We start from the raw sequence: 20,951 nt of genomic DNA, 5'->3' as shown, positions 1-20,951 counted from the left end.
ATATCCATTCAACGTCATGAGCTGTTGAATTCGCAGTAGCCAAGGGGGAGTCCAGCAGAGCTTTTCGGGTGCTTCCCACGAGAACGGCAGACAGCTGTGAACCGAGCCGAGCAAGCATTTGGGGATCGGGTTCACCTTGCCGCGACCGCGCGAATCTGCAGATCCTAACCAATTTCATAAGTCTTGCCATATAGCTTTCGTATCAAGTCCCATATATAATCATGAAATAGAATTAGCTGCACGAGGTTCAGAGCGACTATACACATGGTATGGCACAGCAACCATGCGAATCACGCGAGAACGTAAGCGCCACCCATCCCAGTGATCCCGTACACTTGCCGAGTCAGATCGATCTTCGAACACTTGCCGTTTACCAGCTGTTGATCATGCCGCTTACTCACTCAGCCACAAGCGGTAAACGGTATGCTTTAGGAAAGACATGAAGTACGTTGCATTCCAAAGTTTCCCTAGGTGTATGGTATCAGCGAGCATGAGTTTGCTGATGCACTTCACTGAGAGTGGTAGGATTTGGAGATGCAGCCTCTAGATGGAACCGCAGGGGCGGGATCGGTGCGAGTACGTGGGTCGACATATCAGGTGGCGCTAGCGGGCGGCCCGAGGGGGTACGCGTTCGATCTGGCAGCGGGAAATCCATGTCAGAGTGGGAACGAGAGCTACCGAGTGACGCGACACTTAGCATTATGGCCAGTACATCCGACGAATGATGTTCCTATGGACGGCGGAACTTGATCTCTTGATGACGTCACCACATGGTCTGGTACAGTCATTTCTGCTTGGATTAGGTCTCGACTTGGTGTGTGATATTGCTGCGACCTTGGTGCATGAATACGTACATACAGCCATAAAAGACGGCTAGCCTAAAGACGCTGGTCGAGGCTTGCGACGGCCTGGCTAGTTCTGCCTGGCGTTTTGATGAACGCCAAAAGGGGTCCCAGCCTCGCCAGGAGCAGGCACGTGCTCACCACTTCAGACCTCGGGAGGGTCGACTAAAATGACTCCAACGAAATAGTGTTATCGACATCCCACGCGACCTACCCATGAGTGTTTCTGCCCCGAAGCAAACACCGCCGGCTATTGACAGGCTGAGCAGTGGTGATGGGCTGGCCGGGTAGCGAACAATTCAATGTCACCCATGGGCCGTTGGAGGCAACCTTGGAATACGGGAAAATTGGTTAGACTCCAGCTACAGCTAAGAATATTCTGATTAGGTACCGTTGGCAGGTTGATGATAAATCACGCCGTCAATACTTGTGGTCAGCGTTCCGTTTGCTTCAAGTATGTTCTTCATCACATCAATCCTCAGCTGCAGCCCGCTCGCACCAGTTCTCTTGCTTCCAGTCGAGGATCCCGTCTGCACAATGTCAGAGTACCAATCGAGTCTCTGATTCCATACATTTGGAAAAAGAACAGTCAGCTCGACGTCCTCCCAGCCGTTGATTATGTGGTCGCCGTCATCAGAAAAGTCAGTGTAATTGGCCACGACGCGTTTGATAGGACTTGGTTCGGGATAAGCCGCGTCTCCAACAAGTCTGACCTCCGCATGCCCAGATACTCTACCATGGAGGGTGTAGTTACCTGGCTTTAGCGCAGGTAGTGTCGGGGTGTCAGTCCCTGGTGGGAATGGTGTTGCCCACGGTATGCGAGTGGGCACCTTATAGACCGGGGCTGGCAGTATGGACTGGCGATCGCTGAGACGCGCGAGCATGACACGATATTGACGCCCACCCTGCGCAGTGGAGGCGGGGCAGGACAGTGGGTTGATGCCACCACAAGCTGGAGAGGTGACGATCGCTTGCCAATACACAATGCATGTGCTATCCAAGGAAAAGGCCGGATCCGCTCGCCCGTTCCAATTCGGGTCATCGATGCCCCCGTCGCTTTTATCGCCATTCCCGTTGACCTGCTGCCCGTAATACGACCCACGATCTCCATGGCGGTCTATCAATATGGGTTGGAAGAAGCGACGCGCCCCGTTGTTTCGTGTAGACGCCGCGACTGCTACTGCGACAATGTCGATGAGAGGCGGAATACCTCGCATACCGGACATCCACATCTGACGCTCGCTCGCACGCGTGTCTTGGGTGACAAACCACTGGTCGTCGGCAGAAAAGGCGATCGGATCAGCGTAGTCAGGGTGGCTGGTTAGGCGACGAACTACTCCAGTTTCGATATGAACCGCATAGAGATCTATATTCGTTGACTCAGTGGGTGCACCAATGTACAGTATCTCGTCGCCAGATCCGCTGAAGCCGCGCAGTTCGCCAATGGTGATTGAGTCAGCTTGAAGCTTTAATTCATTCCCCTCGGCTATGATCGGAGCACGGCGCTTCGGATCAACGAGCAGATCGACATCGACCAGATCGTAGCGAGGTGCAACAGGACCTGCCCCTGAAGGATGCGCATTGAATTCCAGGCGACCAAAGTAGGAGAACTGTCCAGCGTCATTTGTAAACGAACTCCAGCCAATGTGAACATCATCAGGGTGTACGCGCAGCTCCCTAGGAGCTCCATTTGACCAGTAGATTGGATATATGTGGATGTCGTCGGGTTTGCAGGCATCGCTGGCCAACTGTTTTCCATTGCAATCGAGGATGTTGTGGCCCCAGATCGCCTTGTCGCCGCTTCTGAAGACGTGTGGATAATCTCTTTGCGGATCCAGTTCTTTCGCATTCTTGGTCGGTACACCACACGTCAAGCATTTCCATGGGTCACCGTTGCTGAAGTTTGTACCGTCCGTTTTGATGAGAATCAATTGAACCCCATCGTAAATGCTCGCCAGATCTGGGGCCGCAGGCGCTCCAACGAAGGTCACCGTAAGAATAACATTTTGACCGTCTGGTGTGAAATCTCCAGCTTGAAACTGATCCGTGAGCTCTTGTGCGATGCAACCAGTCCGATTCGGGTTGAGTGCCGCTGTACATGCACCGATATCCTTGCTTGCAGATACGGGAGGTAGGGGAAGTTCGATAACGTCGATGCGTTCGGGCCCTGGAGGCTTTGGAACGTTTGGAGTGGCGCTCAAGATGGATTGTTGGTCGTCATTGGCCAGACGGCTTGACAGGGCTGCGGCACCTGCAAATACATGTAACAACGATATGACTTTGGCCATGGTAGTGGCTTGGGCGAAATGAGATGCATGATGGATCTTGCAGCATTCGCTTTATTAATGAAGTCTGCGACGAGAAACTAATTGGCAGTGAAACTCTCGTATACGCTATACGAGATACGCGTATGCGTTGGTCCCGTGACCCAGCGACGTGGAATGCAAGTAGGACCAGCGACCACAACGCGACGTATAAGCTTCTTGGGCCCGCCTACCCAGTAACTTGAAGAAATCCGAAGACACGATACACGAACAGCGATGAGCGCTTGTTCTGTCATTCTCCAGGACCACCAGTCAAGGTTCATACTACCTAGGCAGGGCAATGACGAGATAGTCTGCACCATGGAGGCGCGATAAGACGCCAGGTTTGAGACGATATGAGGTGTGACGGGGATAAGATGTAGCGACGCATGCCAGCTTCCAACTTCGCGACTGTTTCGACGCCCTCACGAGACTGCGGTAAGAAACGAGAAACTTCGTCGGTACAATAGATGGCGATCAATCGGGACGTTCAACTATCGGAAGATAGTGGTAGGGGGTGCATCGAACGATTTTGGTGTGGTTCGTTTGGCTTGCAACACGAACCCAGCAAGGGAATGAAGCTCGTTTCTGGTTCTTCGTGACCCGAGTGCCCGTGGGCCTAGCCGTTGGACAAAGAAGTCCGCGGGATCGAGAAAGATCCAGTATCGGTCACAGTCTAACTGGTTCAAACTGGTAGATGGGCCATGCTTGAATAGCCTTTGAGGTCAGATCCGCAATGAGTCACAAAGTGGTGAGGCGAACTGCTCGATCAGGTGCCGCAACGCCCTTTTGCTGACTCACTCAGCACAACCCAACGTCCACGGATGGTCCTCGTTCGAACCAGCTTTCGACGTGCCAATCGTGCCAATTTATCCAGAGTATTCTTGGAACTGTTCCAAATGGCCTTGTTGTGAGGAGCAGATTGTTCGCTGGTACAGTAATTTTATCATTGCAGGATCCACAATACGATTATGTCGCTACCAAAGTTGATCTGGAAGCATCGTCAATATGATGTGACTCGAAGAACCAGTGCCCCTATAAAGCGTCTCACCTCGACGGATCAGCACATCAGCTTAAGCAATATATTCCGCACTGCACTTATTCAGGAATAACAACAAACTTCACGGAAGTAATCGCAACTTACCGTTCTCAACTACGAACATCAACTCGGACGGCACAACATCCCCTAAATGTCTACCACTACCAACAAGTCCGAGCAAGCCGTCGCTTACGCCGCCTTGATCCTCGCCGACGAAAACATCACCATCACACCGGAAAAGCTCCAAGCATTGCTCAAGGCTGCTGGCCTCGAGGACGTGGAGCCGATCTGGACTACGCTCTTCGCCAACGCGCTCAAGGACAAGAACGTCAAGGAAGTCCTGACTGCGGTCACGGCTGCGCCAGCCGGCCGCAACACCCCTGGTGATACCAAGGAGGATGGCAAGCTGCCTGGAGAAGATGGAGGCAACGAGAACACTGAAGACGAAGGCATCGAAATTGACGTGGATTCGGACGACGGCTCTGCTTTTGGCGACCTGTTCGACTGATGGAACGGCAGCAGGGACGAACCACATGACGCAAGTGGGTGTGTATTCTGTTCCATCACGGGCTTGGGGGATTACGAGAGTTTTGAGATTCCACGTTAGATGCGATACAAACAAGGGAATCTTTTTCTCGACGCATTATCCACTCTCTGGTGCTAGTGATGGGCTGTGCCATGCGTGACGTACGGTGCTTAGTAAATACTCATCATGAGCTTGACGCAACACGCCGACGCGCAAACGGATGAGTCCCACGTTCCATTCCGGGTTCCGCTCTTGGTCTCGCATTCGCACGATGATGATGACGCAGATCGACATGGTACTTGCAAAAAAAACTTACAAGAAAAACTTGAAAGAACCCACGCGGTACTTGGCTGCTGTGTCTGGCCATGGAGGGTGACTACCAAGGTCTCAGTAATGGGGCGGAAATGTTTCCGTCCTGAATCCGACAGCGCGGTCAGTTGTCGATCATCAAAACAACTGATTCATGTTGCCAAGACTGTGCCATTCGGAACAGGAAGTCGGCATCAACCTTGGAGAGGATATAAGCACGGCCGGATACTTTCGAAAAGGGTACAAGTAAAGCCTAGTAAAGTATCCGGCCACGTTGATAGAGCGGCAGAGAAGGCTTCTCTTGCCTATAACGCTACCCGCACATTGTAGGTAGGTGTACACTTGCTCGGCCTACCTGTGCTATACACGTTACGTTGCGCCGATGTTTTTCCGATAAATGACATGCATCCGGTCATCCCTTTTCGCGTACATTTCCAGTAGGACGGCATGCGACCCGAGAGCCACACCCCACAAAAGCTTGGTAACGGTTGACTTCACACAACGAGATTAAGAACGCCCAAGACCGTCGGATCGATGCAGGCACTGCAACGAGGGATGACGAAAGTACGATAGCGTCATAAGGGACTCGCCAGCTTCCGATATGGTGAACATGATGGTGTTGGCCTACGGATGCATGCGGGCCTATTGTATAAGAACGCATACGACCGAAGAGCGTTTTGTGAATCGCCTCGACGCGATGCAAGGCTGGGGTGGTAACAGCCGATAGGTGAAGGTCTCCTAGTCCGGACCTCAATTGAAGCGTACTGGATCTTTCCTTGACCGATCGACTTTGAGGTCAAATACATCCAATCGCTGATATCCACCCACGACATCGTGATACTGCTTCCCCTCGATGCAGTCGTCCAGGTTCATGTCAGCATACAATATACCTTCTTGATCTTGTAAAGCGTACACATGCTCTTTTTCCGCGTCCCGGTAGGTAAAGCTACGCAACGGAGCGCCCGTGGGATCCAAGAAGAAGGTCGCAGCTCGGGGCATAGCGAGTAAGGTATCGGCCACGACATCCGGCTGGCTTGCCCCGTCGATGATAGTTTTGACGGCATCTTCGGCGAGATGGCCAGAGCATGCTACACCAAAACATTTTGCTTCGAAGCAATGTGCTTCGGCGCGGGTCTTGTTTGCGGCTAGGTTGTCATAATTCTTCCCACGCGCAATGCTTGAACTGGGCTGGCCACTGTTGTCGTCGGTGGATTGCACGGTGCAATGTGAAGTTCTTGTCGGCCAGATTGCGGGCCAGGTTGAAATGTGTACCTAACTCCGTAAGGCTCGAGCGCAATAGACAGAAAGGGATACGCACCTGCTCAGCTTGCGCGATCAACGAGTACCTTGCAAGCGCATTAGTGTTCTCGCCACAAATCAATGCACTGATGCGTCCGAACTGCGTGTCAGCCACACGTAGCCCATGGCCGTCACCGCTACTCCACGTAAGCTTCTCGAAGAACGTTGGAACCAGCTTCCGATGGTGGACTAGGACTTCTCCCTCTGTCCCGATGAGAATGTTCGAGTTGTATAGGCAGCCGTTGCTGTGCCGGGATCTCTCGCTAAAGCCGATGCTCACAACGACGTTGTTGGATCGTGCGGCCTCACGCACCGCCTCCATTTCATCGCCATCGGCATAGATAGACTCCTGCACCATGCGCTGAAAGAGTGCATGGTTTTCGGTAGGCGATCGCAGAGCGCTCCATACTGGAAAAGCAGAGATGTAGGACTCAGGAAACACGACCAGGTTAGCCTTCTTGGATGCAGCTTGCCTGATGAGAGATGTGGCCTTATCGGTAGTTTGGCGTGCATTGAGAAAGACCGGCGAGACATGGCATGCTGCCACGCGCAGGGAGTTTGCCATGACGGACTGCTGGTCGTGGTCGCGGGCGTAATAAAGGTATAGTGTTATTGACTGAACGCCTGACCCCGCGTCTCCGGCGACTCCCCCGCACCGCTTGGAACTCTACACCCTGTCGACATTGTCCTCGTATACCTCTCTAGCTTTGTGCTAGCAGATACGATAATTCTTCCGATTACTCAAACGCTTGCAGACGTCGGATAATTGCTGGCTCGTGGAAAGAGGGACTGCCGCCTTGAATTATGCATCAAGGCTGGCGCTCTCTAGGTACGGTTGAGTTGCGACGGTTTCCTTGACACGACCTCCGCTGAATCCCGACCCATCATAGAAGCAGGCTCGGCATCTGGGTATGCAGATGGTGTCCTGCTCATGATACGTTGACGCCGTCTTTGCAGAAGATGAATGACGAGAGGGGGATCCGTCATAGTCGGATTTGTGGAAGCGCCTCCCCTACGGATGCTGCCGTGTCGACACTGGGCTTTCCGACTAGTCGTGCGAATTAGCTCCGGCACCAACGGCGGCTTGGTGGATTCCTCGTCGGTGTCGGCAGAGATCATTGTCGGACGCAACCTGAAATGGTGTCGTGACCGTTGTGCGCTACAGCACTAGCGCAGTCGCGTCGCCCACCTGTCAACGGTCTCAAACTGTCTAGGCCACTATTCCATCCTTCATCGTTCCTTGTCATCACAACTCCCCCACCCGTGCATGTAGTCGCGCGAAAATTCTACTGAACAGCAATCTAGAGCACTGTTTGACCATGACGATACGCAAACGCCGTGTTAGAGCGCACCCAAGTATGCCATCGGAGGTGCCATCAGATGGGGCAGGACCTTCCTTCAAATTTCAATAAAGATAACCAGCTCAGATTCCAAGACAGCGAGTATCTTTCGGGAAGGCCAATATACGCATGGCGCGTTGTAGCTCGTGGTACAGTTTCTCCATGGCGATGACAAATTCGCCTTCGTGCAATCATGCCCAGCAATAGCAAAGCCGCCAACGACATCACCGCGCGTTCCAGAGAATGTGGTGGAGGCGCAGCGGAACAATGTTTCGCTGGCTTTGTCATCGAGTCCAGAGAGCGGAAGACGTTTCACCTGGGCCGGTGGGATAAGTGGTGTTCCAGGTCCGGCAAAGTACCAAGCATCCTGACGGCTGCGACCGACAGCCACCTTCCACGTTTCGGTCTTGTTCCGGTTCCTCAATTTCAGGTACTGTGCAGCCTTTACCAGAATCACAACCAATCAAGCTACCGCAACACACCGATGGATTCAAGATTCTGCGGTGGGTCAAGTGCGTGCCTGGATTGACAATCCTGATATGAACCACATCGGCCCGATGCAGCTACTATGCCCAGTGTGTGCAATTCATGCTAAACAGCAACCTGGTCGCAACCGCCTCTGGAGCTCTTGGCGACGCAGCGAGAGATAACTGGGCTCCACTCTGGACGTCTTGACAGGCTTGTTTATCAGATGAAGGGCCTTCACGGCCCTACTCCGATGACGCAAATGGTTTCGAAACCCAGTTTGGCAAGTCCCGCTGTGTGTGTTCTAGTTTTGCACAGATGGTGTACAGGCAAGGATTGGATGGCATGCAGGATTTTACCCCCAGGGTGGTTACATGCGAACTAGGCGCAGTCATGTCCAGATGCTGTTCCAACGTATGCCAGGCTTGACTGACCGAGTATAAGAGTCTTGGGAGCTTCCACTTGATCATCATTCACCCACAGTCGATCTTTTCTCCTCTCAGGTACTACACTGGCAGTCGTTCAAAATGCGTTACTCACTCCTCGCTTTCGCTACCTGCGCTCTTGCAGCCCGGCCTTTTCTCAACGAGCCAGACACTGGCATCGATGAGCAGCTGGCTGCTTTCGTCGCGAATGACACCCTGCCCCCTCTCAGCTCCCTGGTTGGTCTGCCAGACTTCCAGTGGGTTGGCCGTCAACACATGAACGGCTCATCCTACACCTACTACCGCAACGGAGCGGCTGGCGAATGGTCGTACCGCAACAACCTAGAAGTCTTCTCCCGGTACCGACTAAGACCACGCGTCCTGCGTGATATCACAAACGTCCAGTCTACCATGCCCACGACCATCCTCGGCCACAACTTCTCAGCACCATTCTTCATCTCACCGTGTGCGCGCGGAGGATACGCCAACGACGATGGCGAGCTTGGTCTCGTCAAGGGTGCTGGCCAGAGTGACATTCTCTACATGGCCGCGCTCTACGCGTCGAAGAGCCTAGAGGAGATGTACGCTGCTCGCACCAACGGCTCAGAGCAAGTCATGTTCCAACAAGTCTACCTCGACGCCGACATGAACGCCACACAGACTCTGTTCAAGAGGATCGAGACCCTCGGTGCAAAGGCCATCGTTCTGACCGTTGACTCGCCCGGTGACGGCGTCAGGCACCGTGCTGCGCGTTACGGAGTCGGTTCTGCAGACGTCAACCTGAGCCTTCTGACCTGGGACTTGTACCAGCAGCTGTCCAACATGACTTCGCTGCCTGTCATCCCCAAGGGCATCCAGACTGTCGAAGACGCTCGCGAAGCCATCAAGTACGGCGCAAAGGCCATCTTCCTCTCCAACCACGGTGGCCGCCAAACTGACACTTCGCCATCGTCTCTCGAAATCGCTCTAGAGATCTACAACGAAGACCCCGAGATCTTCAAGCAAATCGAGGTCTACGCCGACGGCGGTATTCGCTACGGAACTGATGTCCTCAAGCTCCTCTCTCTGGGTGTCAGGGCTGTCGGTCTGGGAAGGCCCTTCATGTATGCCAACATCTACGGTGCTGAGGGTGTCGCAAGAGCAGCCGAGATGCTCAAGTACGAGCTCGTCAACGACGCAGCCAACGTCGGTGTAACAGACCTGAACAACGTTGGACCTGAGCTTGTTGCTTGGAAGAGCCCTGCCGTCAGCTTCAGCGTTTAAGCGTTGACGAATGCCGTCTCTTGCTGCGCGAGAGCTCAGATACCCCTTCTTTCTCTTCTAACACATGTATATATATTTCATCATCAATTTACCAAGAGTCAATGTCCACCTCAAGTTTGCCATTGCGATCTGCTGTCCAAAACCGCGTCTCTGAAAGCTGATGAGGTCTAGCACGATCACCGAATATTGACGTGTCGGGCAAACTCACTCATTGCGATTAATGATCTCTCGAATCGATGTCCTCATTTGGTGGCGCATTTTCGGTAGGGTAACCATGGTGTAGATTCAGAAACTGTTCTGGGCGCATTAGAAACATTCCTGGGCATAAACACGCTAGCCACTAGCGCGACACGCCCTTCCCGCGGCGGTCTCACGACTTCCGGCACCTCTGCAACCTACAACACCATTGATCTGCATCATCTCCATCGGGTCAAGAGCGCAGTGCTGTCCAACAGAATTTTGTAGTTTACCTCAAGACAAGAAGGTGTTCAGCGTTTCCGGCCCCGTCATACCCGGCGATCCCCTCACCCAGTACCTTATCGCACTCCTTATCAGCCACGTGTAGGGCGCATCTCCAACTGTGACCATGACGATGCATTGCCTCTTCAGTCCTGCTGTTGGCGACGCCGCGCTCGATCGAGCCGTCTTTAGGTAATCAAGGACTCAACGCTAGACGTTGAAAGGCAGGTGTAGGCCGGAAGTAACAAGGTAGTACACTAATAATTTCCTTCACGCATCACGTATGCCTGTAGCAACAAAACCCTACCTCGATACCGTTCCCTCGTCAATCTTGGTTGATTGAAGTCGCTGGCATATCGTATTTCAAGCACGCACATCTAAGATCCAATCGACTCGCCAGGTCGCAATTAGACAACCCAAGCATGGTGCATGCGACGGAGGACCAGGAGACGATTGGACCCTTGACACAGGGTATTATTATCCATGACCAAGCGAACAACTCTTCCGGGTCCCATGGCCATGATGTAATCATCAGCTACCGTGGCAGCATCATCGAGAACAGGCACAATGTACATGCCGCCGTTGTTGACCCATCTGGTAAACTCATTTACGCAGTCGGCAACCATCAGAGAATGACTCTGGCGCGATCTTCGACGAAACCGATCCAGACACTCGCTATTCTGGAAACCGGGGCTGTAGAACGATTCGACTACAACGACGCCGATGTAGCACTTATGTGTGCTTCACATAGCAGCGAGCCGCGACACGTCGAACGGGCGCGGGCGATGCTGGAGAAAACGGGACAAAAGGAAGGGATTCTTACATGCGGCGGACACCCTGCTCTGAACCCAGAGGTCAATCGTGCGTGGATTAAGGAAGACTTCACGCCGACTCCGCTCTGCAACAACTGCTCTGGGAAACATGCTGGCATGGTAGCAGGCGCTCTGTCTCTGGGCGCTTCGGCTCACGACTATTACCTGCCCGGCCATGCAATGCAGCAACGCGTGTATCGAGCTGTAGAAGACCTGAGCGGACTTGGAGAAAAGGACGTGCTTTGGACTGTCGACGGATGCAACCTTCCAACCCCGGCAATGCCTCTTCCGAACCTCGCGCTCATGTTTGCAAGACTTGCTGATGCCGCTGATTGCTCCGACAACACGACGAAAACAGTCGATCAGCGAACGCTATATCTAGCTCGTATCCACAAATCGATGGCTGGTTACCATGGACTGGTCGCTGGTGAAGGCCGCTTCGACACTGCCCTCATGGCAGCTTATGGTGGACAGATTGTGGGAAAGATCGGAGCGGATGCCTGCTATGGTGTGGCTGTTCGCACACCAAGCGGCGCTAGCATGACTGGGGCGTGTCACAGCGCCATCGGTATTGCTGTCAAGGTTGAGGATGGCAACCTCGATGTCCTGTATGCTGCCGTCATGGAGATTCTGGAGCGATTGAAGGTCGGCTCGAGTGAAGTAAGACAGTCGTTGGACTGTTGGAGACACCCGAAGATCGTCAACACTGCCGGTGCTGTGACAGGTGGTTACAAGCATTGCTTCAAAGTGCGAAGTGTGGCGTAGTAGCAGCCGGCAAAGTGCATCGACAGGCTGTCGCAGCTAGTTACTCCACGAACAAGTTCACATGCCCACAACGCAGTCGGAAGCTACTTGTAGGTAATATTACGTCTATTTCTATTAAACTTTGCTTAGTGCATCAGTACGTACATAAGAATCCCTCTATGACCCCAAATCTAATTTCTATAAACCTGTAACCCTTACACACCGAAATGAGGGTGGATACATCCCTTCAATTTTTATTAGCAGAGCTGATTAGTACAACACCAAACCATTCAATTAGCCGCGTTGTGAAGGGTACCATGATATCATGGAGCTCTTCCAGTTTCATATCGAATCCATCCCGGCTAATCATTTCCAAAAGGATAGAGGCCACGTCTTCGGAGAAACCGGCCATTGTGAACTCAAGCTCCCCTGAAGCAGGCTTTTTGAACCACTTTACAATCTCCTGGCGCTTTCTTTGCCGCAGCGGTCGTGCCTCATTTTTGACGTCCAGCAACAATTTTGGGAAGCTCGCCTTTATTGAGTCCTCGTCGCCTGTCAGGCCGGTAATCTCGCGGAATTCGACAAGCGTCTTGATACACCCCAGCCATCTGTCTAGAGCAATCTTGTGCTTGTCGTAAGAGTCTCCGAATGTCTTCTGGAGGCCCTGAGCATCATTGAGCGCGATGGTGTCGATGAGTCCAATTGTTCGCTTGATGTCAGCAAGGTTGTGGCATCCAGGGTTTTGTGTTGATAGAAGATCCTGGAGCTCTATGCTCAGGTCATCTCGGTCATCCTTTAGCTGCGCCACCAGTGACTCCATGTTCTTATCAGCACTGCTTTGGACCACTCGCTGACCACGGGTTGCTGTTCTCGTGCGATGCGAAGTCGTACGTAAAGGGGTTGTCGAATGCAGTGCCTCCCTAGCGAGCCCTTTTTCTTTGCTCTGTGTAGACCGCGGCACCGTCTTCCTCTTGCCTAGCAGTTCACTTCCGGTATGCGTCCTGCTGGATATCTCGGTTGGCGCAGCAGGCCGAGGTTTTCGTGCGGGTATCACAACCGCCACAGCCATCTTCTTGCGTCTTTTGACCGAAGTATACTGTACATCGCGAGTCTTTCTCGATGTTTGTGGCTGGGTTCGACGAGCATTGTCAACGTTCGCAGCATTCCTGGATCCCACCGCGGGCCTAACTCGGGCTTCGTAGATATTGAGCTCATCAAAACTTGAGGAACTATTTGAAGAAGACCAGGTACCGCTATTACGCTTAGTCGGTTTCACACGGACAGCGTCTATGAAGCCGGAGAAGTCCGTTGACGACTTTGCAACTTCTTTCCTGGATGTCTTTCCTTCACGGCGATCATCTTCGGCCTTCCGACAGGCGCGCTGAATAATCCATGCAGAAACCAGCAGCCTTATTCTGCAACGGATGATATTAGTATTTTCGAAGGGCGGCGGTTTGTATTGACGTACTTGCGTTCATCGCCTGGATGTTCGTAGATCAGGTGCCTTAGATACTTGTCCTCTGCAACCTGAGCATGCCCTTTGATCTTGGAAGGTGTGGTTGTAGTATCAAGAGAGAGGACAGAGGGGGCTTCCCTTCCGTTGGTCCAGATCTTATGACCGTAGGTCTCGAGACAGTCTCTTGCGATGTCGTCTAGGCAGATGTCCCGTCGTCTGAGCGCCTCGCGTATGGCCTTTCTTGATGGGTAAAGTTTCGCAATCTCGTTGGCCTTTTGCTGTGTCGCAAGCCACAGTTTATTGATTTCAGGTACTGACTTGAAATTCGGTTTGCCTGGTTTGTTGGGGTCCTTGAAATTCTTTTCCAGTCCCAGGCGAGACAAGTACAATCCAGCCTTGGTCGTCCCATTGGTACATTCCTCTATCAGAGAAGGGGCCTCTGGGGTCATGAGCACCACTCGTGGTGATACTTTCCTGCTTCTAGCTTCATATGTTAGCGAAATGATATTTTCTCCTCTTGGATGGAGATCGATATGTACCAACAAGATAGATATAGACCTATCGCTGGTTCTCGCAGCTTCTGGTGAGGCGAAGTGGTTTGAAACAGGATAGATGAGAAAGGCAGCAGACCGTTTTATACGAATCTTGTTCAAGTAAGCCTCAGTACCGTGCTACAAGGCTGATGTACAAGAAAGCCGGTATTTTCAACGGCTTAGAACAGAATGACAAGGACCCCAAACTTCTCCGCGCTGTATGCCAAAAATGGCCGTTGGATATTGGCTGCTGCACATCCGGCAAAGGCACCGCCACGAGGTGATCGGAGCATACGCAAAGCTCCTTACCCTCTCACCGTACAACGCGCCTCTCCAGACATCTATCCCAGTCATCAGCGTGCGCGGTCCCGACATAGCTACTTCCGAAGCAAGCTTGCATCACACATCCTAGCATTGTCCCGTTCGCCTCGAGTCTTCAGCCGTTTAGATACGGGAAGCGGGTACTCGGCTCAGGTATCCAATCTCAGGGAGCGTTGCCTAGCAAGGGATTACTCGAAACATACTACCGTCAAGAGGTCCTCCAACTCGCTTGCCGTGCGGCCATACACGTTGAAATGACGTTGAGCTGCAAGGCAGCGGCCGTGCACTACGAGTCACCCAAATCTAGTCTAGGAACGGCATCCTTCCCCTGCCACATGGAGTCACTGTCGACCCTTACAGTATTTCCTGCCTTGGCTTGACAGACGAGGGACGTCCGGAAGTTCGGCTGCTCTACGTACATGTTGGCTACGCCGCGCGGGAGTGTCCAGGCCGCTGCGGCATCCCATGCTTTCGGTATGATCTCACAAACTGTCGGGACTCGCTACATCCTGCGTGGACACGCCAGGTTGAGGAACCGTGGATGATCCTCACACTGGAGCAGGAAGTAGGCTATTCCAGGGTTGTGTACAAGCCACCTTGGAACAGGGTTAGGAGAATACAGCAGGGCAGGCAGCAATCTTGGCAACGCTGGCCCCCTCGGAATGAGAAAAAGCAAAAGAGAAACGACGGGGTGGCAGATGCACACGGCACCTCCCGCAGTACCGTGGCAAGTTGAGCCAAGGCTGTAGGTGTGACGAAAGGAGATTTACGGGCACATCCCAATCACACGCTAGCTAACAAAATTGTCTGATAGAAGGGCCATCACGATCACCGGTGAGACCCTGGAGTCTGGTAATGTTCTGAGGCTGCATATGGCTGAGACGATCACCATCAAGCTAACCGTACCAGCCCTAGAGGCGACTGTGCCCCAATCCTTCATCCTCCCCTGGCTGGTCAATCAACCAGCAATGTCTGACGACCCCTTTACTTCGGCGCGGTAGAGAACTCGGGTCGGCTTGTTCATTAACGTCCCATTGACGGGCTTCTTGCCGGGGCATGTTGTCGGGGCCGAGAAGAGATTGTGAGTTTGAGAATGAGACCACTCAATTTGGTGGCGTCGTCCAAAAGTGACCTGGGAGCCTGTGAGCATGGGACAGCAAGAATTCGATCCGATCTCGGACGGAAATCGGACAGGCGAGCAAGGTCGATGCCACAGAAAACACTGTAAATTCGAACAGTGAAAAGACACAGATGAGAAATACTTGGTTTTGTTCGTCCAGCGAAGACGATAGCCGGCTTCTGTCCTACCGTGGATCAGAAAATGCCTTCTTAGACCATGAAAAGAGACCTCGTTGACTACATTGTTTGACCTCTCGCTGTTGCTGAGTGCTCAACAGGATTTTCCCATGCCTGCTGCGTCGTCGGCCATACTAGGACGAAGCTGTCCCATTCCGATTTCAGTGCGTCTTGCAGTACAAATGTGAGTTTTGTGGAGACGAATACCACGACGATGGCTATGGCGATGACGGCCGTGGTGAATACACCGAACCAATAAAAGAATGAATATGATCGTTTGGGAGTTGCGTCCTTGTAATCGACTTGCGGCTTGACTCTGGCACTGGTTGTTTTCTCGGCAGGCTTCTGCTTTATTTTGACATATGCGCGGTGGATAATCGAGCAGTAGACTAAGGTCCTAATCCTATGAATGATATGTCAGCCCATTGAATATATGCCCTGTACATTACTCACTTTTTACGATGTTCCCGGTTCTCATATATGAGATAATCAGGATAATTGGTGTTCTCCTTATCGAGGACGATCTCGAACTGCCCCGTACGACTGTTATTCCAGACATGAGGGCCCCATTTCTTTAAACATGCTTCTATGTCATCGTCTTTGAAGCCTCCGTAAGTATTCGTGGTCTTCCGCCTATTGCCGATGACTGAACCTGGTGTCTCTGCAGGTTCTCCACATATCGCATCTTCCAGATCTTTACATGAGTCGTACTTGGTCACCGATTTATCCACGACAATTCCGGTAGCGCTATAGAATTTTCCAACTTTGCCCTCAAAGGACGGGCGACCGCGATTGCTGTTTGGATTAGGTGAGCGTCTCCGAAAACCCAAACGGTTGGTGTAGGAAGACGCTTGAGCTTTGGTCTTGATGCAATCAAGCAGTTCACGCTCAAAATCTGTTGTCGAATTGGTGTGCATTTCGGCTTGAGTTGGGTGGAACCATTTGTTTGCCTAGATAGGCTTCTGACGTCGGAGTACAACCGTTGGTAGGGAGGGTGTCTAGAGTGGTGTAAGTAAAGCTGTCGGAAGGAGGAAACCTCTTTTCGGTTGTTCGGAGAGGTATCGCTATGTACAATGGCCAGAGAATATTCAGCTGAATACTTACTTGCGGTACTTGTGATTGTATAAGAATGTATCAGCAAAATCTTGGGTCTGTAGATTACAGGGACGCATGAAGGACGTAGGAATTTATACAAGGTGGCCACCGTCTGATAGCGATGTCTTTGCAACTGTGCATAGCTCATGTCCGCCTATTGTGCTGAAAAAGTGGCGACCAACTGTTTCCACAAGTGCTGGGCTCGTAGGTCTGTGACGGGCTTGCAATGAATTGATATGATAGGTTTGACCAGGGTCTCACTGGGTCACTTTTATTGCTGGGTGCAACCCAGAAACAACAAACTTTTTCGTGTGTGGCGGCATCGTGTAGGTAGGCAGAGGTCCGCATCAGCGCGTCTCAGGTGGACAAAGAAAGCTTTCAAATTACACCTTAGCGAAAAGCCCAATTTCTCAGTAAGGTGTACATCAGTATGTCCCAGCTCAAAATCACTGGCGCCAAGTCTTGCTGTATGAGTCCCGTGTTGTAGCGCAGCATCGGTCTCGGATACGTGCATTTTCCTCTCTCTTCCTAGCCGCCAACTGCATTTATGTGCGCGGTCTGGAGCGTAAGATCCCATAGTGTTCTTGCCGGTAACGATGCATACTGATCGGTTTGGCGCAGCGATGATGGCAAGAAGGACGAGCCAGAAGTTGTAGAGACTGGCGATGACAAGCGCACATGTGTGACGTCATGAAGAACCACAGATCTCAGGGGAAGCAAACCAAAGTTTGGAGGTCTTCGCGATATGTTGAGGATTGGACTTGCAAATTAGGTTATTGTGAATTCCTTCCGACTAGATTTTCCTAACCGTACAAATGCCTTGAATGTCTGCCATCCCGTCAAAGGTAAAAAAACAAAAGGAAGAAAACAGACATGGACTTTTGGGCCTTTTGCAATTTCGCCTTACTCCGAAGCATACAGTCTCTGGATTATCGACTAATCCTCCTCATGTTTTACCTTGAGTCTCTTCTGCTTCGGGGTGGTGTCGGCGCTCTCCTCCTCGACATCCCCCTTATAGTCAAAGCCTGCGTATGCTCCAGCCATGTCGCCAGTCATGTGTCTCGGTCGCTTCCAAACACTAGCCGCTGGGACATTGAGGCACGGCGAGCCTTGTATATCCTTTTCTGTGATGCCCAGTGGGGTCAGATCGCCGTTGACAGGACCGGACTCATAGCGTTTTGGGGCAGTGGGAGGCTCGAACTTGATGCGGCCGTTGCCGATAGGGTCTTCTTGTTTCCAGACCGATCGTGCGGGATAAATGTCGACGGTACTGCCGATCGGGTAGCTTCTGGGGTCAACGGCTCGTTCTTTCGTGGAAGGGGAGGGCGTGACCGGAATTGCACCGCTCAGCGATATCTTAGTGCTATCTTCGACCTTCTTTGCGTGTGCTCGTTCAGCCTCTTTCTTCACCCACCACGGCGAAGTTTGTTCCCCACCCGAGGTTGCACCACGAAACTCGTACCCTTCTGTTCTTACTCCACGTAGTGACCCTTTGGCATATGTGGTACAGGCGGCGTCGAGATAAGCGGGCCGGCCCCTATTGGGCCTGTTCGCCTTGATATTGCCGAGGTTGTCGAAATCATATGGCCAAAATGTCTTCAACTCATTCTTGTCGTAGAACTTTGAACTATAGATGGCATAGCATGCCCGATCGTCCAGGTATACGTATTTTGGCGGTTCCCTCTTGCCCCGCAAGATTGGAGTCGGAACGTTCCCGGCGAACAACTTCCAAGTTGGATGGCCTCGGACGGTCGTCTTGGATCGATCAACGAAGCTTCTGTTTGAGTCACCATCGCCATGGCCATTCATCCAGAGCACCCGCATTCTCTTGCCATCTGAGATCATAGTCGGTGTGCTACCAGGTCCGGTCGCCACCAAATCTCCGGCTTTGATAGTCATGTTGGTACCCGGATGTTGAATTAATGAAAGTGATGATGCTGGTGCTTGCGCTTTTGAGCATCTGCACTCCTTGCCTTACCAATCCTTACTCCAGAGATGGCATGCGCAGTCGGAGGAGAGTGAAGTAGAAGGAATGAACATACGTGGGTCGATATGCTAGACTGGAAGGGAACTGATAAAAGGGTTGACGGATGGAAGGAGACGTAGAGTAGAAGAAGGGAACAGCAGTGGGCGTGTACGTCGACTAAATAGACCACAAGCCATCGTGCCGACAGCGGCGGTGAGGGACAGTAGCCATGTGGAGGTGAGAGATACCCCATACCCCATACCCACTGCCACGAGGCTGGGTGGGAATAAGGATACGTGTCGGTTGAGCGAGATAAGTCCATCCTAAAGGTATACACGTACGGTGCTTTGCGAGATTGGTGCTAGAAGCCATCGTAGATACCTTCAAGGAACCTTTTGAAACATATGGTACACGTTATCCAACGAGCTTCCTCGTGCAGTGATGGTATGCCGTGATCGAATATCGAACTTTCATCATCCAATCTGTAGCACGCAAACACTTGCATATCCTTATACTGTACCAATCACTGTGACACATTATCGATGAAACAAAGCAAGTCGGTGGGCAAATCGTAAGGGGCGTCGATGTGGTGGTGATCAGTCGGACCTATTGGCGGATTGATGTCAACGATGTTGGGCGGACCAATCAAAAACGCCAAGAAAAGGGTAGGTCATCCAGACTGAACTTCACGACCGCCACCACTTGTATCGCCAATAACCCACGCTCGCCGGCCCCCCGAGCATCAATTGCGCTCGACAACACACATCCAGCAGACACGATGCTCGCACGACACGCACCCGCCTCGTCGACGCTCAGCGCGGCCGCCCACCGAGCGCTGCCCGCAGCTTCGGCAGCTACTCGCCTTTCGACGGCCGCCCCCCAGAACCGCACACAGAAGAGGACGCTCGCGACGGTACAGGATGCGCCGCCAAAGAGGACGTACGGCGGCCTGCGGGACCAGGACAGGATCTTCCAGAACCTGTACGGACACCACGGTGCGGACCTGAAGAGCGCGCAGAAGTACGGTGACTGGCACAAGACCAAGGAGATCCTTCTCAAGGGCCACGAATGGGTGTGTAGAGGCAGCCATGCAGGGCACACGAATTAAGGCTGACGGACACAGATCATTTCTGAGATCAAGGCTTCCGGTCTCCGTGGCCGAGGTGGAGCTGGTTTCCCCTCTGGTCTGAAATGGGTATGCTACACTGCCAGATTAATCTAATGAGACGTCTGCTGACTTCTCAAGTCATTCATGAACTTCAAGGACTGGGACAAGGACACCAAGCCGCGTTATCTGGTCGTCAACGCTGATGAGGGAGAGCCCGGAACCTGCAAGGACCGCGAGATTATGCGCAAGGACCCCCACAAGCTCATCGAGGGCTGTCTCGTTGCCGGCCGTGCCATGAACGCTACCGCCGCCTACATCTACATCCGAGGAGAGTTCTACCACGAGGCCACCGTCCTCCAGCGCGCCATCCAGGAGGCATATCAGGCCGGCTTGATTGGCAAGAACGCCTGCGGCTCCGGATACGATTTTGATGTGTACATCCACCGAGGAATGGGCGCCTACGTCTGCGGCGAAGAGACGTCGCTCATCGAGTCGCTAGAGGGCAAGCCCGGAAAGCCCCGCTTGAAGCCCCCGTTCCCCGCGGCCGTCGGTCTGTTCGGATGCCCTTCCACCGTCGCCAACGTCGAGACGATTGCCGTCGCACCCACAATCTGCCGCCGAGGAGGCAGCTGGTTCGCCGGCTTCGGTCGCGAGCGCAACCAGGGCACCAAGCTCTTCGCCATCTCCGGCCACGTCAACCACCCTTGCACCGTCGAGGAGGAGATGTCCATTCCTCTCCGCGAGCTCATCGACAAGCACTGCGGTGGTGTCCGGGGCGGCTGGGACAATCTCAAGGCCGTCATTCCCGGTGGCTCTTCGACTCCCATCCTGCCCAAGCACATCTGCGACGACCAGCTGATGGACTTTGACGCGCTTAAGGACTCGCAGTCTGGTTTCGGTACCGCTGCCGTCATTGTCATGGACAAGTCGACCGACGTTGTCCGCGCCATCACCCGTCTTGCCAAGTTCTACCACCACGAGTCTTGCGGCCAGTGCACACCTTGCCGTGAGGGATCAAAGTGGACCCACCAGATCATGGACCGCTTCTACAAGGGCCAGGCTCGCGAGCGCGAGATCGACATGCTCCAGGAGTTGACCAAGCAGGTCGAGGGCCACACTATCTGCGCGTTGGGCGAGGCTTTCGCATGGCCTCTCCAGGGTCTCATCAGGCATTTCCGGCCCGAGCTTGAGGCTAGAATAAAGGAGTACGGTCTGAAGAACGGCGGCGAGGCGTTGGCGGGCGGATGGGCACACGACGCCGCCAAGAAGGGTCTTCTCGTCTCGCCTGGCCAGTAGAGCAGGAGCGGGGAGACGTGTACTATGCATATTTCAGTGTTTGATTTTTGATTT

The 20,951-nt window shown here is 52.9% G+C and overlaps 8 protein-coding genes across 8 annotated transcripts; 4 read left to right on the top strand and 4 right to left on the bottom strand.

Annotated features, from left to right (window-relative positions):
• Nucleotides 1-1,225: 1,225 nt before the first annotated feature.
• Nucleotides 1,226-3,130, bottom strand: ACET3X_001850 (uncharacterized protein; the record flags this gene model as incomplete). Its single annotated transcript, XM_069447187.1, has 1 exon — nucleotides 1,226-3,130. The coding sequence occupies one exon, from the start codon at nucleotides 3,128-3,130 to the stop codon at nucleotides 1,226-1,228; it is 1,905 nt and encodes a 634-aa protein (XP_069312092.1).
• A 1,205-nt stretch (nucleotides 3,131-4,335) lies between these two features.
• ACET3X_001849 (ribosomal protein P1) lies at nucleotides 4,336-4,721 on the top strand (the record flags this gene model as incomplete). The annotated part of the gene is made up of 2 exons (XM_069447186.1): nucleotides 4,336-4,647; nucleotides 4,704-4,721. 2 exons carry the CDS (start codon nucleotides 4,336-4,338, stop codon nucleotides 4,719-4,721), a joined length of 330 nt encoding a protein of 109 aa, XP_069312091.1.
• A 1,048-nt stretch (nucleotides 4,722-5,769) lies between these two features.
• Nucleotides 5,770-6,883, bottom strand: ACET3X_001848 (uncharacterized protein; the record flags this gene model as incomplete). The annotated part of the gene is made up of 2 exons (XM_069447185.1): nucleotides 5,770-6,291; nucleotides 6,338-6,883. 2 exons carry the CDS (start codon nucleotides 6,881-6,883, stop codon nucleotides 5,770-5,772), a joined length of 1,068 nt encoding a protein of 355 aa, XP_069312090.1.
• A 1,767-nt stretch (nucleotides 6,884-8,650) lies between these two features.
• Nucleotides 8,651-9,811, top strand: ACET3X_001847 (uncharacterized protein; the record flags this gene model as incomplete). Its single annotated transcript, XM_069447184.1, has 1 exon — nucleotides 8,651-9,811. The coding sequence occupies one exon, from the start codon at nucleotides 8,651-8,653 to the stop codon at nucleotides 9,809-9,811; it is 1,161 nt and encodes a 386-aa protein (XP_069312089.1).
• Nucleotides 9,812-10,692: 881 nt separating this feature from the next.
• ACET3X_001846 (uncharacterized protein) lies at nucleotides 10,693-11,847 on the top strand (the record flags this gene model as incomplete). The annotated part of the gene is made up of 1 exon (XM_069447183.1): nucleotides 10,693-11,847. One exon carries the CDS (start codon nucleotides 10,693-10,695, stop codon nucleotides 11,845-11,847), a length of 1,155 nt encoding a protein of 384 aa, XP_069312088.1.
• A 226-nt stretch (nucleotides 11,848-12,073) lies between these two features.
• ACET3X_001845 (uncharacterized protein) lies at nucleotides 12,074-13,731 on the bottom strand (the record flags this gene model as incomplete). Its single annotated transcript, XM_069447181.1, has 2 exons — nucleotides 12,074-13,241; nucleotides 13,295-13,731. 2 exons carry the CDS (start codon nucleotides 13,729-13,731, stop codon nucleotides 12,074-12,076), a joined length of 1,605 nt encoding a protein of 534 aa, XP_069312087.1.
• A 3,732-nt stretch (nucleotides 13,732-17,463) lies between these two features.
• On the bottom strand, nucleotides 17,464-18,426 carry ACET3X_001844 (uncharacterized protein; the record flags this gene model as incomplete). Its single annotated transcript, XM_069447180.1, has 1 exon — nucleotides 17,464-18,426. The coding sequence occupies one exon, from the start codon at nucleotides 18,424-18,426 to the stop codon at nucleotides 17,464-17,466; it is 963 nt and encodes a 320-aa protein (XP_069312086.1).
• An 845-nt stretch (nucleotides 18,427-19,271) lies between these two features.
• Nucleotides 19,272-20,897, top strand: ACET3X_001843 (uncharacterized protein; the record flags this gene model as incomplete). Its single annotated transcript, XM_069447179.1, has 3 exons — nucleotides 19,272-19,565; nucleotides 19,617-19,688; nucleotides 19,740-20,897. The coding sequence occupies 3 exons, from the start codon at nucleotides 19,272-19,274 to the stop codon at nucleotides 20,895-20,897; spliced, it is 1,524 nt and encodes a 507-aa protein (XP_069312085.1).
• Nucleotides 20,898-20,951: the final 54 nt, after the last annotated feature.

The sequence above is a fragment of the Alternaria dauci genome, chromosome 1, assembly GCF_042100115.1.
Source record: "Alternaria dauci strain A2016 chromosome 1, whole genome shotgun sequence".
Taxonomy (NCBI): Eukaryota; Fungi; Ascomycota; class Dothideomycetes; order Pleosporales; family Pleosporaceae; genus Alternaria; species Alternaria dauci.
The sequence above is the reverse complement of the archived record's forward strand: the minus strand, read 5'-3'. Positions and strand labels throughout refer to the sequence as shown.